Genomic DNA, 19136 nt, shown 5'->3' on the forward strand with positions numbered 1-19136 from the left:
ACGGGATTGTTTTCCCTTTGTGTTCACCCACTTTGGCTCAATTCCAAAGGGCGTCCAGAGGCAACGGGCCTTCCCTCCAACCCACCCGCGGGCTCTGTCATCTCACAACTGGGGACGTTCTTCTCCGTGGAAAGGCATCGCCCAGTCTGCTCTCATGGCGGCCTTACCGCACCCCCACCGCGGCGCTGGGCTTCCTCCGCCCTCCTCCCTTGCCGGCCTCTTTCCATTCTGAGTGCCTCCGTCAGGTGGCTTTGCTGGCTGGCGGTCCCTGAGGCTTGAGTGCACATCCAGGGCTGATCTTATCAGTGGAGTGGCTAGACATAGCTCAGGAAAGCACAAAAAACAACCTCAGATGCTCAAATATTTTCCCACAACCTGCGAGTTACAGGAATAGCATTGTCATTGTTGTTCAGTGGCTCGGTCGTGTCTGACTCTTTGCGATCCCAGAGACTGCAGCACACCAGGCTTGGCTATCTCCCGGATCTTGCTCAACCTCATGTCCTTTCGGTGATGCCATCCAACCATCTCATCCTCTGTCACCTGCTTCTCCTCCGGCCTTCAATCTTTCCCAGGATCAGGGTCTTTTCCAATGAGTATCAGGTGGCCAAAGTATTGGACTTTCACCTTAAGCATCAATTCTTCCAATGAATATTTGGGGTTGATTTCCTTTAGGATTGACTGGTTTGATCTCCTTGCTGTCCAAGGGACTTTCAGAAGTCTTCTCCAGCACTGCAATTTGAAAGCATTAGTTCTTCAGCACTCAGCCTTCTTTACGATCAACTCTCACACCCATACATGACTATTGGAAAAACCATAGATTTGACTATGCAGACCTTTGTTGGCACCTTTGGTGTCTTGGCTTTTTAATAGGAATAGCACACTTAATTCTAGGAAACCTGCTTCAAGCCTTTATACAAAGGGTATGTACACCGAAGATGATGACGCTCACTCTCATGCACCATCTAGAACCTAGCTTGGAGACCTGGGCTGCAATCCTTTCTTTCACTTTCTACCTCTATGATAGGCAGTGAACAACTCCATTTCCCTAAGGTTTAGTTTGTTAATTTGCAAACCCAAAGAAGGTATAATAAAACGGGAATTGGGGGCTTGCTCTTAGGACTAGGAAAGAGTGCCCCAGAACTGAGGACCCTCGAGAAGAGACCCAGAAGGACCACGGAGCCAGCGTCACTGGCAATGGAGGCTGGGAGCGCCTTGGAGGACTTGATGAGCATCGCACGTGGCCTGTGGGTGGGACCTCCCTGGATGCATCACTCAACCGCTTGGCCATCACCTATTAGAGGGCTGAGATTTTGATTAATGCTGTTCTATTGAGCTGACAGTAAAGTCTCCTTGTGGAGGTGGACCGGGGGGATATGCCTACACATCCTGATGTGTTGCTTCATGACAAAGAGTGTTCTTAGATTCAGATGACAAGGATAGATGTCACGCATGGCCCTGCAGGGGACACCAGCTTGGCCTGATGGCACAGACATAGATGTTGTGTCTCAGCCCTGGGCCCCAGAACCCAAGAAGCAAATGGCAGCTCTTGGTTGGTGGTGCTGGGGAGTGGAATTCACAAGATTTTTGTGCCAAGTAGCCAAATCCAAATGATTAAGAGAGCAAATATCCCCTCGACCTATTACATCTCCTCTCTTGAATGTCTGTGGGTGTGGAATCTGGCATGAGTATATTCACAAGCTGTTGAATATACTCATGTCTTTGAGGGCAGGCTTCTGATTTTTTTCAATGGCATCTAGTCTATTTTTCTATGGGAAATTTGGATGAGGTTTGGGAGTTTAAATTGTCAATGATATTTACATTTCTCAGTTTAAAAACCAATAGTTCTTTCTCTGGTCCTAGATTCTATGAAGGGGAAATAGTTATTTTAGTTCATAGCATATTCTTTCTGTTAAGATTTTAAACTTCTGCAGTACTGCCAAGGCTCATCAATTGAATGAATTTTTCAGAAATGTTATCTCCCTTACATGGGTGCAAGCTGGCATTTTCATTAAGTCGAAGCCAAAAGTTATTTTGTTACCAGAGAAAAGATGCCTCTTTGTCACCTCCTCCAATCAGCCTCAAATGAAAGGCAGCTACAGTTACAATAGTTATGAATGATTTTTAATAAAATCAGTAGCTAAAAATTGTGGAATTTTCAAAACATATTGGAAATCTCTCTCCATGTCGCTGTGCTGTGTACATTATTGGCTAAAAATGAATTTTGATTTGGATGAGGGGGATCTATGTATTTGTTCAAGCCTAGTACCTCTTGAATTTCCATAGGCAGATTATTTGCTGGATGAATTAGCCCAAGGAATTAAAAATAAAAATTTATAAACCACTTTTTGCTCCACTACCCAGAATGTTCCCCTTGATTACATCCTGCCTCTCTGATAGCTTGAATTCAGGGAACAGAAAGTCATTTTACAAGCCAGTAGTGTACAGAAATGGGGCACGCTTTTCGGAGCCTGTGATTTATTCCAAGCCAAATGCAAATCGATTTCTCACTTCTTTTCTCCTATGGTTTATCTATGGCACCGTCTTTCTTCATTTGCCTAGAAAATCAAGTATTAAGTACAAAAGTTGAATCCTGGGGAGGCGCCTTTTGGGCCTTAAATGCTGGGAGAGGTCTCAGACCTAAACGCCTTTCTTTTGGATCTACAACGTGATGCCACCTTCATATTCTGAACTCTAGTTGTGGCCTGTGGATCCAGTTGCTCTTCAGCATGTGGAATCTTAGTTCCCTGAATAGGAATCAAACTCACGTCCCCTGCCTTGCAAAGCAGATTCTTAACCAGTGGACCAACAGAGAAGTCCCTCAGGGGCCTGTCTTGACAGAGCTTGTGGGGTGTCCTTGGCAAGATTGATATCAGCTCAAGGGCAGTAATCATCCTTGTCATCCTTGGGAATATTTCCCCCCCATGCCAACCTAGTTAAAGGTTGATTGCAAGGAAGAATACACAGAGGCTGTTTCCATGACCTTTCCAGCTCCTTACAGGCATTGGTAGGATAGAGCCTTTTACACTGCAGGTGAAAGACTGACTTTACATCTTACCTGGAGATTTAAGGGGAAAGTGCACCCATCTGCTTTAGACTCAACTCCCCAGTGTTCAACCCAGTGACTATTCCCACCCAAGAAATGCTGGGAACATATCATTTCTTCTTTTTTTTATTGGGGTATAGTTGTCTTGGGGCTTCCCAGGTGGCATTAGTGGTAAAGAATCCGCCTGCCAATGCAGGAGACATAGGAGACCCGAGTTCAGTGCCTGGGTGGGGAAGATCCCTTGGAGTAGGAAATGGCAGCCCACTTCAGCATTCCTGCCTGAGAATCCCATGGACAGAGGAGCCTGGTGGGTTACAAGCCATAGGGTTGCAGAGTCAGACACGACTGAAGCAACTTAACATGAATAGTTGCTTTACAATGTTGTGTTAGTTTTGCTGTACAATGAAGCAAACAGCCATATGTATACTTAGATCTGCTCCCTTATGGGTCTCCCTCCCACCTACCCCCATCCCACCCACCTAGGTTACTGAATCAAAGACAACACAAACAGATGGAGAGATGACACCATCTTCTCGGCTTGGAAGAATCAATATAGTGAAAATGACTATACTATCCAAAGCAATCTACAGATTCAATGTAATTCCTATCAAATTACCAATGGCATTTTTCATAGAATTAGAACAAAAACATGTACAATTTGTATGGAAATGCAACAGATCCCAAATAGCCAAAGCAATCTTGAGAAAGAAAAACAAAAATGGAGCTGGAGGAATCACTTCTGTTTTTAAGCTAAGTATTGCTAATCTCTGGTGGCTCGGATGGTAAAGAATCTTTCTGTAATGCAGGAGACCCGGCTTTGACCTCTGGGTTGGGAAGATTCCCCCTTCCCAAGGGTGTCTCTGAAGACACCCTTTAGAGAAGGAACCCACCCCAGTATTCTTGCCTGGAGAATTTCATGGAGACAGAGGTGCCTGATGGACTACAGTCCACGGGGTTGCAGAGAGTTGGACACAACTGAGCGATTAACATAACATTGCTAACCTGGGTCAGCCCTGTTTGTATAGGCATTCACAGGTAATGAAATCTAACCTTCCAACTTAGGTAGGGTGATTTCTTCTTCTTCTGTAGCACTCTAGTGGAAACTGAAGCACAATCAGAGGAGAAGTAGAGGAAATGAAATACATGGAAACTCAAGAGTCTATCAAATGCACTAACTTCTGCCAGCTACCTAAGTCTTCTGTTTTCTGTAGTGAGTGGCAATGCTTTTTTGCCAAGTGCCTTTGAAAAGGCTCAGGCTAATAGAAAACTAATCTCATGTGACAGGCAACACACAGCTTAAGGTATTGTCTCCATGGCCTGTCTATCCAAATCTTCCTAGAGAAATCATTTGTCTTTTATTTGAAGACCGTATCCATCTGACTGTATCCACAAAGGAAAACAGGAACTGAAATAAGAGCCAATCACAGTTGCTTTGTTTTCCTCCCCAGTAAAGATGTCCTGAGTTTTCATTTTGACAGCTTAGAACAGACACTCAATCATTTAAAGGTCAAAGATGCAGTAGATACTATCCAAGGAGTTCCTGGTCCATGAGCAAATGACATTTTTGAGTTCAATGATACCCAGAAGATTGAACAGATTAATAAACAGACTCTCTGTAAGTGTCAAAAAAAGAAGATAATTTGCAGATGATTCTCACAAAATGGGAATATAACCACAGAGAGATAGGACTTGGTTTCTGGTTGGAATCCCATGCATACCAAGCTTGGAGAAGGTCAAACCTGACAGCACACACACTTCCCATAACATCTGTTTCCTTTGGAATGGGCAGTTAGGTTCTACCAATGCAGCTCCCAAATCAGACTACATGGGAGCCATCCTAGGTCGGTCAGAGATGACCTGGTGTTTAAAAAGCAACGTGAGTGACTAGTAGGAAATGGGTTGTATTCTGAGTGATACTTGTGATTCTTCTGAGCTACTCTGGCACGGGTCTGGAAGGTTGTGGGCATGCTAAGTCACTTCATTCGTGTCTGACTCTTTGCGACCCTAGGGACTGTAGTTTGCCAGGCTCTTCTGTCCATGGGATCCCCTAGGCAAGAATACTGGAGTGGGTTGCCATTTGCTACTCCAGGGGATCTTCCCAATTCAGGGATCGAACTCACATCTCTTTCATCTCCTATGCTGGCAGGCCAGTTCTTTACCATTGAGCTACCTGGGAAGCCTTGAAAGTTTTATCAAGGCAATTATGTGCTAGGAGGGAACTTTTAAACAAACATGGAAACTGACAATCTAACCATTCTTAGAAAAAGTAAAATGGCAGATAACTCTCAATCTCTCCCTCTTTTTTATTAATTTTATTGGAGTATAGCTGAATTACAAAGTTGTGTTTCCAGGTGGACAGCAGAGTGATTCAGTTATACACATACATACATTCCTTCTTTTCCACATTCTTTTCCTATGTAGGTTATTACAGTCTATAGAGTAGTGTTCCCTGTGCTATACTGTAGGTCTGCATTGGTTATCTATTTTATCTATAGTGGTGTATGTATGTTAATCACAAACTGCTAATTTATCCCTACGCCCACCCCATGTTTTCCCTTTGGTAACCATATGTTTGTTTCTGAAATCTGTAAGTCTGTTTCTATTTTGTAAATAATTTCATTTAAATCCCTTTTAATTAGATTCCACATATAAGTGACACCATGTGATATCTGTCTTTCTCTGTCTGACTTACTTCACTTAGTTACTATCATCTCCAGGTCCATACTCCACTCTTTCTCTCTCCTCATTTGGATCGATACTTGAATGGACTGTAGCCATAGCTACGAGCACAGCAGTTAACTCCTCATTAAATGCCAGGGACTGTGAAAGCAGGTTTGGGGACATAGCTCATTCACTCCTCCTAGCAACCTGTGAGCTGCTGCTTTTCACGAGGGCAGGCAGAGGCTCAGGGACTATCAGGCAGAAGTGCACAGTCTTGCTAGTGATCAAGCCTCTGAGCTCAATGTCATGTCTGTTAGAACCCAGCATCTCAGTTCTTGAAGTTTCAAGACAGTAGATCTCAGTCGTGAGACTATATGACAGTCCACGAGGGAGCTGAGTCGGGGATGGAAGCAGAATGATGGGGGTGGGACCCGGAGATCTTCAGGTGTAACAGGCTTCCCTAGAATCTCAGAAGGAGGTGGTTAATAGACTACAGTTTAAAGAACACACATCTCCATCTCTGCTTTGCAAATGGGTTCATCTGTACCATTTTTCTATTAATAGAGTCCACATATATGCATTAATGTATGATGTTTGTTTTTCTCTGATGGGATTGCCATATAAACAGTACTACATATATAATAGGTAACTTGAGAACCTACCATATAGCTCAGGAAACCCTACTCAATGCTCTGTAGTGACCTAAAATGGAAGAAAACCCTAAAAAGGGGGGATATATGTAAACATATAGCTGATTCACTTTGCTGTACAGTAGGAACTGAGATGACATTGTAATCAACTATACTCCAGTAAACACTGAAACACAAAAGTGAACAAAGAAACAGCCCTCATACCCTCCTGCTTGTAGGGGTATTTGAAGGAGATTTTAGGTTCCTGAAGATGAGTTATGAAGAACTGGCTAGGGCCAGCTCTTTAGGCCAATCAACAAGGAGATCAAACCAGCCAATCAATCCTAAAGGAAATCAATCCTGGAAGGACTGATGCTGAAGCTGAAGCTTCAATACTTTGGCCACCTGATGCGAAAAGCCAACTTGTTGGAAAAGACCCTGATTCCGGGAAAGACTGAAGGCAGAGGACAAGAGGGTGGCAGAGGGTGAGATGGTTGGATATGGACATAAATTTGAGCAAACTCCAAGAGATAGTGCAGGACAGAGGAGCTTGGCTTGCTGTAGCTCATGGGCTTGCAAAGAGTCAGACAGGGCTCAGCGACTGAACCACAGCATCATAAATATCTAATTGCCCTCTTCAAATTCACCTGTCTCAAAAGATCATTTCCTTGTGTCTTAAAGATCCATTGACATAGACCTTAAAGTAGTCAAGTTGGAAAATGGCACAATGTTTAACATTTTCTTTCCAAAGCGATTGCAATTATTAGGATGAAAGAAGGATCCTTAAAACAGACTTGCGAACACCAGCCGAGCAGCGCAGGCATCAGCAGCTTAGTAGGTGGGAGTGGGTAGGGGAGGGAAGGCAGCTGTGAGGGAGAGGAACCGCTTCAGATGCCTGTTGAACTTGAGCTCTGCTGTATGTAGCCCTGATCTGTGGCCAGCTGCTTGCATGGTTTCTCCAGCAGCCAAATCTGACCCAACTCTCTCTTCCCCCACTTCCTTGTTTTAAATGAGATCTGGTTTTACTTAGATGAATTAAATGTCACTATATTTGTTTCTGTGAATTGTTCCAGCAGAACTTACAGCATCAGTGTCTGATTTTGAACGTCTGCAAGACTGTCAGCCTCTCTGGGCTATTTTTAGTTGCCTTTTAAAAGTTCTAATAAATGCTTTTAGACAGCGATTGGTTTCCTTTCCCTTTAAGGAGCCTCAGAATTGGGATGCTTCAAAGTACCAGCTGAAAATACCTATTTATTCTATATATTTTTTTTTTTTTTGCAGAAGGAATGCATGTTCATTGTAAAATTTTAGAAAGCATAGATAGACAAATTAGAAGGAAAAAAGGGGAGAAAAAGTATATCATACCAGAGAGGGTCACAATCCATATTTGGTTTATATCATTCTGTCTTTTCTCCATGTTTAAATGTATTTAAACTTAAAAAAATTATATTGTACAAGATGTTTTATAGTCCTTTTTCATTTTTTTCCACCAAACAATATGTTTTCTATTTTTTCTGTCATGCTTCTACTCTATCACATTTAATGGCTACATTAAAAGTAATGAGTAATGATACCATTGTACCATTACCTATGAAACAAGCCCACATTTATTAGATAGTAAGCCATATCCAAAATCTGCTTCTACAAAGAGTCCTACAAATTAGCCACATCTCTCTGTTCATTCATGATGGTTTCTTCAGGATAAATTGTTACAAGTGAAATTGCTAGATCTGAAACTGTACCAAATTCACACACTGTTGTCGCATGTAGCCAACTCACTTCCAGAAATAGTTCAAATTATATATATATATACACACACACACACACACACACACACACACACATACACACACATACACATATATATGGGCTTTCCAGGTGGTGCTAGTAATAAATAATCTGCCTGCCAATGCAGGAGACCGGGGTTCCATCCCTGGGGCGGGAAGATCCCCTGCAGGAGGACACAGCAACCCACTCCAGTATTTTTGCCTGGAGAATCCCATGGACAGAGGAGCCTGGTAGCCTATAGTCCATGGGGTCACAAAGAATTGGGCACGACTGAAGCGACTGAGCACACATGCACACATACACATGTGTGTGTGTGTGTGTGTGTATATATATATATATATATATATATATATATATATATGTATGTATGTATATGCTGTGGTTTATTTGTTAAGTCATGTCTAATTCTTTTGCCATCCCATGAACTATAGCCTACCAGGCTCCTCTGTCCATGGGATTCTCAAGACAAGAATATTGGAGTGGGTTGCCATTTCCTTCTCCAGGAGATCTTCCCAACCCGGGGGTTGAACTCACATCTCATGTGTGTCTGTCACATGTAGCCAACTCACTTCCAGAAACAGTTCAAATTATATATATATATATATATCCACCTGTAGGTGAATTCTTTACCACTGCACCACCTGGGAAACCCCTATATTTTATCTTTGAAATAAAAATACAATAGCATGCATTTGCATTAGGAGAACCACATTTCTAATCATTGAATCATCTTTTTAACAAGTTCTATTAAACACGTTTTAGTGCCAGACATTTTTTTTTTTTTTTTTTGGATCTCCATATCCTCGCCCTTTAACTTCACTGCTGGAGAACTGTATTGTGGAGCTTGGACCATTCCCCATGGTAACAGGAGAAGGGTTGTTTACATTTCAGGATAATCACACTGGATGAAAGTGACAAGAGATGAAGGCCATTGTGGAAACCAGGAAAGCCCAGGTTCTTACCTGATCAGGAAAGCGTGAATTCAGCGACAAAAAACACAGATGAGTTCCTGTGGTGGTAGGTTCTTGTGAGAACCAGGTCTTAAAACCGTCCAAGAACAAAGGACACTGCAGCCAGCCTACAACTAGCAATACTGAGAGCCTCAACAAGGAGAATGACGCAAACTGACAGAACAGGGCAAGGGGCCTGTGCTGAGAGCATCGTTACCCATGGCAGGAGCCAGGAGGGCTGAGGGGCATCTCTCAGCTCCGGCACCCAACCTGCTCTGCTCCCCGGGATTGGTGGATAGACTCTTCCCTCCCCCATGGCAGGGGCCAGGAGGGCTGAGGGGCATCTCTCAGCCCTGGTGCCAGCTCCTGGACCCGACCTGCTCCACTCCCCAGGACTGGTGGATGGACTCTTCCCTCCCCCATAAAGGAGCCAGGAGGACTGAGGGGCCTCTCTCAGCCCCGGTGCCAGCTCCTGGACGCTACCTGCTCTGTTCCCCTCGGGAAATGGCGCTGCCCCTGAGGCTCCAGCCACTCCCCAGATCCCTCACTCATCTTGCTTTCTCTGTGGTATTTACTCCACACTCTCCGTGATCGTCTCCTTTTATTATTTATCAATGCCCAGCTCGCAAATGCAAAGGTGGGTGCGTGCACACATGCTAAGCTGCTTCAGTCACGTGTGTCTCTTTGTGACCCCGTGGACCGTAGCCCACCAGGTTCTCCCGTTCGTGGGATTCTCCAGGCGAGAACAGTGGAGTGGGTTGCCATGCCCTCCTGCAGGGGATCTTCCCGACCCAGGGACTGAACCCCAGACTCTTGTGTCTCTTGCATGGCAGGCTCTGTACTACTTGTGCCACCTGGGAAGCACCACAAAGGTGGCTGGCTCATTCTTGAAGGTGGGTAGGACAAGCACACAACAGAAGTTCAATTAAAAAAAAATTAATTCAAAAATGCAAAATAAGAAAAAAAAATCACAAATTTTCTACTGGAGAGTTTTAGAGACCACTGGGGAAGGGCTTTCCTTACACAACAAGGGGAAACTGAACTGTGGTCTCTCAAACAGACATTAAGATCTCATGATAACAACTAAGATGGGATGGCAGGTTTATTTTCAAGATAAGAACAATAAATACCTTCAGAGCGGGCTCAGCAATGCAGGTATATAGCATTTAAAACAGAAGACAGCGTGATAAGCTGTTTGAGAATTAACTTGTTAACATTACTGAGCTTGTCAGTCTTATTTCCTTTAGGTTGGTTCCTCAGAGTAAATAGCAATAAAATTCTTAAACTAAGCTGGAAGTATATGTATCATGTACATAGGGGTGTGTGTGTGTGTGTGTGTGTGTATGTGTTGAGAACAAGGTCTAGGGGATTTTCTATTTGGTAATAGTTGTGAACTGATGCTTTTGAATGGTGGTATTGGAGAAGACGCTTGAGAGTCCCTTGGACTCTTAGGAGATCCAACCAGTCCATCCTAAAGGAGATCAGTCCTGGGTGTTCATTGGAAAGACTGATGTTGAAGCTGAAACTCCAATACTTTGGCCATCTGATGTGAAGAACTGACTCATTTGAAAAGACCCTGATGCTGGGAAAGATTGAGGGCAGGAGGAGAAGGGGACGACAGAGGATGAGATGGTTGGATGGCATCACCGACTCAATGGGTATGAGTTTGAGCAAGCTGTGGGAGTTTGTGATAGACAGAGGAACCTGGCAGGCTAAGTTCACGGGGTTGCAACAAGTCAGACATGACTGAGTGACTGAACTGAACTGAATAGTTGTGAAAGATGAAAGAAAATGACTCAGCCCCTAGGGTTTTGGGGAAGTGGTGGAAGAAAAGAGAAATGGCCCAGGCGGCTTAACAGTAGGAAGCAGTGATGACATCCACGTCTCTCGGGGACCACACATGGTCTGCCCTTGTTGTTTTCTCACTCAGTTGTGTCTTTGTGACCCCGTGGACCGTAGCCCACCAGGCTCCTCTGTCCATGGGGTTCTCCAGGCAAGACTACTGGAGTGGGTCGCCATTTCCTCCTCTAGGGGATATTTCCAACTCAGGGATGGAACCCAAGTCTCCTGCATTGCAGGCAGATTCTCTTCCATCTGAGCCATGAGGGAAGCCCAAAGGAAAAGTGGGCTGAAAAAAGGATCTCCAGATAAAGCTAACAGCAATATCACCAGGGTGGGATTTTTGCATGTTTCCAGCATCTCCCTTCTCAGCTTATTCTTAAGTTTGCTGATAACATATTATAACATATGTTATAATATATATGTATTTATATATTTAGTAACATACATGTTATCAGTGAACTTAAGGAGACGCTGAGTATGAAACCCCTCTATTCAGTGTAAAACTTTGTAAATTGATTCAGAAAGAGAAGCTGTAAGATTCTATCTGGGAAGAGGTAAAACCCATGGTTACTGAGAAGCTGGACCGGGGTTGGAGGGGTAGGGGTAGGAGGGGAGAGGGAACAGAGGTGGAATGGAAGCTCGATGTGTAGCCATGGCTACTCCGGGGGGTGTGAGAGCAGCTGAGAAGAGAACATGAAATGGGTTTGTCAGCAAGGGAGACACTGAAATCAGGCAGACAGGGGGTACGTGGAGGAGGACGAGCAGCATCTTGCAGGGAGTGAGTGAAGCAGACATTCAGTGACTGAGTGTCAGGCCCTCATAAGAGCATCTGAGTGTCTTATTGACGATTCCAGGCAAGGTCAGGCTCAGGCTTAATTCCAAGACAAAAGTTGTGGGATAGATTTTGTGCAAAATAGCTTGTTTGGGTTCTCTCCTAACTTATTAGCATCCCTCTTTCTTGCCTCTTCACCAACCAGAGCCCATCCACTTGCCCCTGGATCACACCTCTCCTGTACTCCCTCTCCCCTCCCTCCCACCCTGACTCCTACCAACAGATCCTCAAAGACCATGACCTGCATGGAGAATTCAGGCCACCCTTTCTAATCTCTACCCTGTCAACTCTCACGTTTCCACTAAAATTTACCCCATCTAATAGTTTTGCCAGGAAAGTAACTTGATTCTGGATGACTTCATGAAAGTCATTTACATGGGAAAGAAAGTGCTTGTTCATCTCAAAGGCCACAGATGTGAATAAGTGAATTTTATCGAAGATATTTTAGACTTTTATTGGTTCTGCCTCTCCATTTATACAGAGATGATTATTGTTGCTATTCATATATTTATATTAAGTAGATGCTAGTGACCAGATCAGATTTTATTCCAAAAGTGACAGAGGATTGTAATGTCTTAGCCACTGTGTTATACCCTCAATGTGCTAATGAGAAGCTTAGGCCTGAAGAACTATTTACAGAGTATTCTGCTTGGTAAACAACTGAGTTTGAGAGTATATAGCAAAATGGCAGAAGCGCTTCGAAACTGGTAAGCCTGACTGAGGCGCTTTTGTGCTTTGAGAATAGGGGATAGATACGCAGGCTGCTCCTTCCTTTTGCTGAAAATATTCCCTGTCGTTTCTACGTGCACGCTCCGAAGCTCAGTCACGTCCAACTCTTTGTGACCCCATGGACTGCAGCCCACCAGGCTCCTCTCTCCATAGGATTTGCCAGGCAAGAATCCTGGAGTGGGCTGCCATTTCCTCCTCCAGGGGATCTTCTCGACCCAGGGATGGAACCCCTATCTCCTGTGCCTTGGCAGGTGGGTTCTTTGCCACTGTGCCACCTTCTGTAGCCCATGCACTTTATTGGTAAAGGTTTCTCCCTGAATTCACACCAAGATCTGAAAAACCTGGGGCCTAACAGCAGATGTCACTAGTCAGAGCAGACCGAGGAACGCTTTGTAATGTCTTGACTTAGCACAATGAGCAAGGTTGGAGAAAAGTTGTTATCAGGGTTGGATCTCCTCACCCTTCTAACTTTCTTTCTCTCACCTGTGTGTCAGGAGTTCCTCCTAAGTTTCTTTGAAAATTGTGATGAACTTGGATGCTGTTTTCAGGGAGACCCACCCTCCTCACTATGTGTTGCCTCCTACTCAAGCCACATCTATAAAAGAACTCCACGTCAGGACAAAGTCCATGTAACACTGAAGATCCTTTCCTATCTCTCTCATTAATCGCCAGGCAAGATAGTTTGAAACTGGGCTAGAAACAGGGACCTTAGGTCTACCATTTGTTTTTGAAGTTTATAGCCCACCATTTTGTAATTTCAGTGCTCAAATTTCCATTTTTATTAAAAAAAAAATGGAGTTTTGCAGGCAATGAAATAGCCACCATTAGTTTTAGGAGACCAAGGAATAAAGCATGCAAAAAGAAATGCACAGGCAGGGACACTGAAGATAGTTTGCATGCGTGGTTTGTTGCTCAGTCGTGTCCAACTTATTGCTACCCCATAGGTTGTGGTCCCCCGGGCTTCTCTGTTCGGGGGATTTTCCAGGCAAGGATACTGGAGCAGGCTGCCATTTCCTACTCCATGGTACTTTCCTGACCCAGGGATCAAACCCGAGTCTCTTGTGTCTACTGCATTGGCAGGTGGATCCTTTACCACTAGCACACCTGGGAAGCCCTGAAAATACTTTTTCATGATGATGGTGACAAGATGGCTTTGAAAGCATTCAGGTAATTTTAAATCCCAGTTTTAATTCTGAGGAAAACAAATGTTAACTATAGAAATGTCCAGTCAATCAGCAAACCTTATCCTCTGTTCTTTATCCATAAACTATTAGAAAAGTGCTCAAGTTAACACAACATATGAAACAGGGGTCTAAACATAAAAAACACCTATGTTGTTTCTAGCCATTTTGACAACAGGGCCTTTGTAAAAATCTTAGCACATGGGTAGGCTGAGAAATGGTAAACACTAAATTAATTAGTTTGGCTATGATCTAACATTTAGCTTAAAAGAAACTGCCTTTTAGGAAATGCATCATTTACGTGGTGGGGAAATTGAAGGATAGATGAATAAACTGTACACATTTAAACAGAATCTGAACACTTTTCTCTGGACAAGTTGGAATAAATGATCAGGATAATAAACCACAGTAGAAGACCTGATGGTTTCAGGAATAGAATTCTCACAGCTGTTAACTTGTATCCCTGACATTGTTACATTATGCAGAAATAATTTTTCCACTGATTCACATTTGCTCACTTGTAGCTTGTATTAATTGAAACTTCATTCACCAATTAGTATACTGTGGAAGGTATTTTTTAAAAGGGCTTGTTTTTAACAGTTGTTGGCACTACTGAAACTCCAAGCAATGCCAAGTAAATGCCATTTCAAAGAAAAACCTCTCTTTTTCCTTTTGGCAGCAGGAAAGAGCAGTGTGTCTCACAGCAGCTCTTGATTTATGACTCCCACAACGGGTGCAGTTCCCTTGAAGGAACTGGGTTAGAAGGAAGCATGGATGAAGAGAATAGCCCTATCTCTGAATCGGCTTCTTAATTTGCAGTCCTGTGGGCCTCTGATGAGACTGTTGCATTCTCATGCCTCCAAGGATCAGATGAAGGAGTAGAAACTGACAACTTTGAATAGCTTCCTGTTTGTAAGATGTCCATTCCAGGCACATCAGACAAACCTACAAAGAACCCCGTATCCTGTGGGCAACATTTGTGGAAATAGGTTTTTTTTTTTTTTAATTTAAATGTATTTTTAATTGGAGGATAATTGCTTTGCAGTATTGTGTTGGTTTCAGCCGTATCTCAGCATGAATCGGCCGTAGGTATACACATGACCCTCCTTCCGGAACCCCCCTCCCACCTCCAGCCCCATCTCACCCTCTAGGTTGTCACAAGCCATGGGGTATTTTACCTTCAACATTTCAGGATGTGTTTGCTCAGCCATGGGCCATATCCTGAAAGTATGCGGCTGTCTCCCCAAAATGCAATTGAAGAGCTGACCAAAGACAGAAATGCTGACCAAAGACATGTGGCTAATCAAGGCAGATCTGAAGGCTGATGGATGAAGCAGCCAGAGCAGACGGATAGACGGGGAGAACTTGGACATGCCTCCCAGGACATCTTGGCTGTAGACAGAGTGTCCGTCCTCACAATGGGCCACCAGACAAAGTGCTTATTGTAAAGTGGGCCTGGTCCCTGGAGAAGAAAAATGATGCCTGTTGACTTGGGGGGTGGGGGTGGATTAACTCATTCCTCCCTTTCATAGTGGGAAGGCACTGGATGAATACTTGGTGATTAATTTCTTTGGTTGGTTTCAAGGTGGAGGTGTCTCAGTGTCTACAATAATATTTATTCCTGTGAAATTTTTTATGCAGTCCAGCAACAAGATCCTCTAGTCCAACGTCTCCCCCTTCCTCCACTCTCCCCTACCTGGCACAGGTAGATGATGCAGAAAACAGGTTCTAGTAACTAGTGAACCATTAGCACTGGGCCCCAGGGACTTGGCGTTTTTGGCAGATAAGTAACTAAAGACCATTCAATATTGAATTATTCAAACTTACTTTCAGACTTGAGCTGGAAAACCATTGACCTATATTGAAGATGCTGAAAGCAATAATAACTGTAGGTATCAATATAACTTGATCTTTTAAAGACCGAATGGATTTGGAGGGAGGAAAATGCCTTTGCCCAGGCAGGGCCGTGAAAACCTTAGCAACACGGTGAAGAGCTGGGTGAGAGGGCCCAACCGCAGCATGCTCCCTTTAAGAGGGAAGCAAGAGGAGCGGCCTTGGCAAATTTTCGGCTTCTATTCAGAAAGAGAAGAGCTTCCAGTGTCAGAGAAAAAAAGGAAAGAAAGACAGAAGAAGAAAAAAAAAAAAAAAAAGGATGGATGTTTTGAAACAAAGGCAGGAGCAATTTTATACTTTATTGAAAGCTTACCTGGGAGTGGTTTTAACTCCTCCAGGGTTAAGAAAGATTTTTTTTTTTCCTCTCAAAACTAAAGGAGGAGCTAGGGTAAAGGAGTTGAGTCTGAAATAGCATCCTTGTCAGTTCTGTTCTGGCCTGGGAAGTAGACAAGGAAGAAATACCTCCGTGGAAGAGAGAAGAGGCTGCAGATACAGAAGGCAAGGGGCTGTCTACGCTAGAACCTGTATGTAAGTTACATTGTAACAGTAATGTAGAAACCCCCTCTTTTCTTAAGTTAATTTTTACTGGAGCACAGTTGCTTTACAATGTTGTTAGTTTCCACTGTGCAGCAGGATGAATCAGTCACAGGTGTACATATATCCTCTCCCTCTTGGCTTCCTTCCCCCTCAGGTTACCACCGTGCATTAGGTAGAGTTCCCTGTGCTATATGATATGTGATCATTAGTTATCTATTTTATAATATTTTATACACCATATCAATTGCATATATGTGTCAATCCCAGTCTCCCAATTCCTCCCTGCTCACCACCCTTTGGAACATAGAAACTCTTAATTGCCTCCTTTTTCTAAGGAAAACCATCTGACTTAAACAGAAAGCCTCTAAGAGAGTTAGACAAATACCTGAATTCTATTTTGCCTTTTTACATTATAGATTGTTTTGTTTTCTAAATGTCCTCAGTCCAGAAGAGTCTACAAAATGAAAACATTTTTGTTTTTTCTTTTTTTAACGTTGGGTCAGAAGAGGCTGTGAGGCCTCATTTGGGATAATCATAGTGTTTACTGAAGCCTTATGCATATATAAAAATGTTATTTTCTCTAATTACATATTTGTTCCTGTAATGACTGAGCTGGATTCTAAACTGAAATGAGTGATCAATACTTAATGTTTCTGCCGTTCAGATAAAGTCTGAGCTGTTTCAGCCGGCATCAAATTGCTTCGAATTGGGCCAATTGCTCTAAAGACGGGAATTGAAAGCTAAAGAAGCGTGTGGAATTTTCTGTTTTTCAGGTTTGAAGTGAAAAAACCCAAACTCGCCAATAGCCGCGCTCCTAGGACCCTTGCTTCCCCGGCAGTCACCGGGATATACCCCCGGGCGCTGGAGAGCATGACCCACTACTGCAGCGGCTACCCCGTCGTGAGCGTGGACCCCAAGTGCCCGGGGTACGCGCCGGAGCACCTTCTGGCCGAGAAGCGCAGAGCGAGGAGGCGTCTGCTGCACAAGGACGGCAGCTGCAACGTGTACTTCAAGCACATTTTCGGGGAGTGGGGCAGCTACGTGGTGGACATCTTCACCACCCTCGTGGACACCAAGTGGCGCCACATGTTTGTAATCTTCTCGCTGTCCTACGTCCTCTCCTGGCTGACCTTTGGCTCCGTCTTCTGGCTCATAGCCTTCCACCACGGCGACCTGCAGAACGATGGCCCAGACGCCACGCCTTGCGTGGACAACGTCCACTCCTTCACGGGGGCGTTCCTCTTCTCCCTGGAGACCCAGACCACCATCGGCTACGGCTACCGCTGCGTCACCGAGGAGTGCCCGGTGGCCGTGCTCACGGTCATCCTGCAGTCCATCCTGAGCTGCATCATCAACACCTTCATCATCGGGGCGGCCCTGGCCAAGATGGCCACGGCCAGGAAGAGGGCGCAGACCATCCGGTTCAGCTACTTCGCGCTGGTGGGCATGAGGGACGGCAAGCTCTGCCTCATGTGGCGCATCGGGGACTTCCGCCCCAACCACGTGGTGGAGGGCACGGTGCGCGCGCAGCTGCTGCGCTATGCGGAGGACGGCGAGGGGCGCATGACCATGGCCTTCAAGGACCTGAGGCTGCTCAACGACCAGATCATCCTCGTCACCCCCGTGACCGTGGTGCACGAGATCGACCGCGACAGCCCCCTCTATGCGCTCGACCGGAAGGCCGTGGCCAGGGATAACTTTGAGATCCTGGTGACGTTCATCTACACCGGGGACTCCACGGGGACGTCCCACCAGTCCCGGAGCTCGTACATCCCCCGGGAAATCCTCTGGGGCCACAGGTTTCACGACGTCTTGGAAGTGAAAAGGAAGTACTACAAAGTGAACTGCCTGCAGTTCGAGGGCAGCGTGGAGGTCTACGCCCCCTTCTGCAGCGCCAAGCAGCTCGACTGGAAAGACCAGCAGCTCCACAGCGTGGAAAAGGCCCCGCCTGTGCGAGCATCTGCCCCACCCGACGCCAAGGTCAGAAGAAGGTCGTTCAGCGCTGTGGCCATTGTCAGCAGCTCGGAAAACCCGGAGGAGACCACCCCCTCTGCCCCCGAGGAATGTAAGGAAGCCCCGTACCAGCAGGCCCTGCTGACTTTAAATAGGATTTCTGTAGAATCCCAGATGTAGTCCTGAATCTTAACTGTGAGGGCTACCTACCACCCAGCGGTTCTTACTCTCTAGCCAATCACCATAAGGCAAGTAGTTATGTATAAACAGAGCTTTTGAAGAATGTGGAACCTATCTTTGATGGTGATGAAAGATAAATAGAGCAGGTTAAGCATGATAAAAGATATCTAAACATTATATTATATACATTTGTTTAATTTTTTTTTTTTGGCTAGCAACTGTTGTATTAGGGAGGCTATCAAGAAGCCTAATTGATTAAATTTCATCTCTTTTAATTATTCCATACACTTGTGTTATCAGTTGGAAGTTAATATTTCAGTAATAAGGAACAAAGATAGGATACGAGGACAAATAATAATAGAGAGTAGAAAGAAAAATAGCATGGATGATAAAATGTTAAACATATCCAAATTGATAGTGTAATGAGCTACCTATAAAAACCTTATGTCTTACAATCAAGATGTGCAAGGAGTGCATTCAGTAACTTGTGATGTTGAGCTGTTTCACTGTGAACTCACCCGACCCGTTTGAGTTACCGTGTTCACCCCTCCCAGGGTCTTGGTATCAGCTGGCAGAGAATGTGTCTGTAAGAAGTAACGTATCACCAAATTCTGACAGAGCCTACATGCCACTTGCCAGGGAATGATCAAAAAGGGCTACTGCTGCTGCTGCTGCTGCTAAGTCGCTTCAGTCGTGTCCAACTCTGTGTGACCCCATAGACGGCAGCCCACCAGGCTCCCCCGTCCCTGGGATTCTCCAGGCAAGAACACTGGAGTGCGTTGACATTTCCTTCTCCAGTGCATGAAAGTGAAAAGTGAAAGGGAAGTCGCTCAGTTGTGTCTGACCCTTAGCGACCCCATGGACTGCAGCCCACCAGGCTCCTCCATCCATGGGATTTTCCAGGCAAGAGTACTGGAG

The 19136-nt window shown here is 44.7% G+C and overlaps 1 protein-coding gene across 6 annotated transcripts in view; it reads left to right on the forward strand.

Moving 5' to 3' along the window:
- Positions 1-18677, forward strand: part of KCNJ16 (potassium inwardly rectifying channel subfamily J member 16) — a 65880-nt gene extending 47203 nt beyond the window's left edge. For 3 of the 6 annotated variants that reach the window (XM_025279385.3, XM_025279384.3, XM_025279386.3), the window contains exon 2: positions 16859-18677. In XM_025279385.3, coding sequence (XP_025135170.3) covers positions 16956-18218 — 1263 coding nt within the window. In that variant the 5' untranslated portion in view covers positions 16859-16955 and the 3' untranslated portion in view covers positions 18219-18677. Of the gene's footprint in view, positions 1-13619; positions 13642-15784; positions 16077-16858 lie in introns of those variants that run through there. The other 3 variants (XM_006047569.4, XM_006047570.4, XM_045164733.1) reach the window with 3 other exon arrangements.
- The last annotated feature ends 459 nt before the right edge of the window (positions 18678-19136 follow it).

This window comes from Bubalus bubalis, chromosome 3 (genome assembly GCF_019923935.1).
Source record: "Bubalus bubalis isolate 160015118507 breed Murrah chromosome 3, NDDB_SH_1, whole genome shotgun sequence".
Taxonomy (NCBI): Eukaryota; Metazoa; Chordata; class Mammalia; order Artiodactyla; family Bovidae; genus Bubalus; species Bubalus bubalis.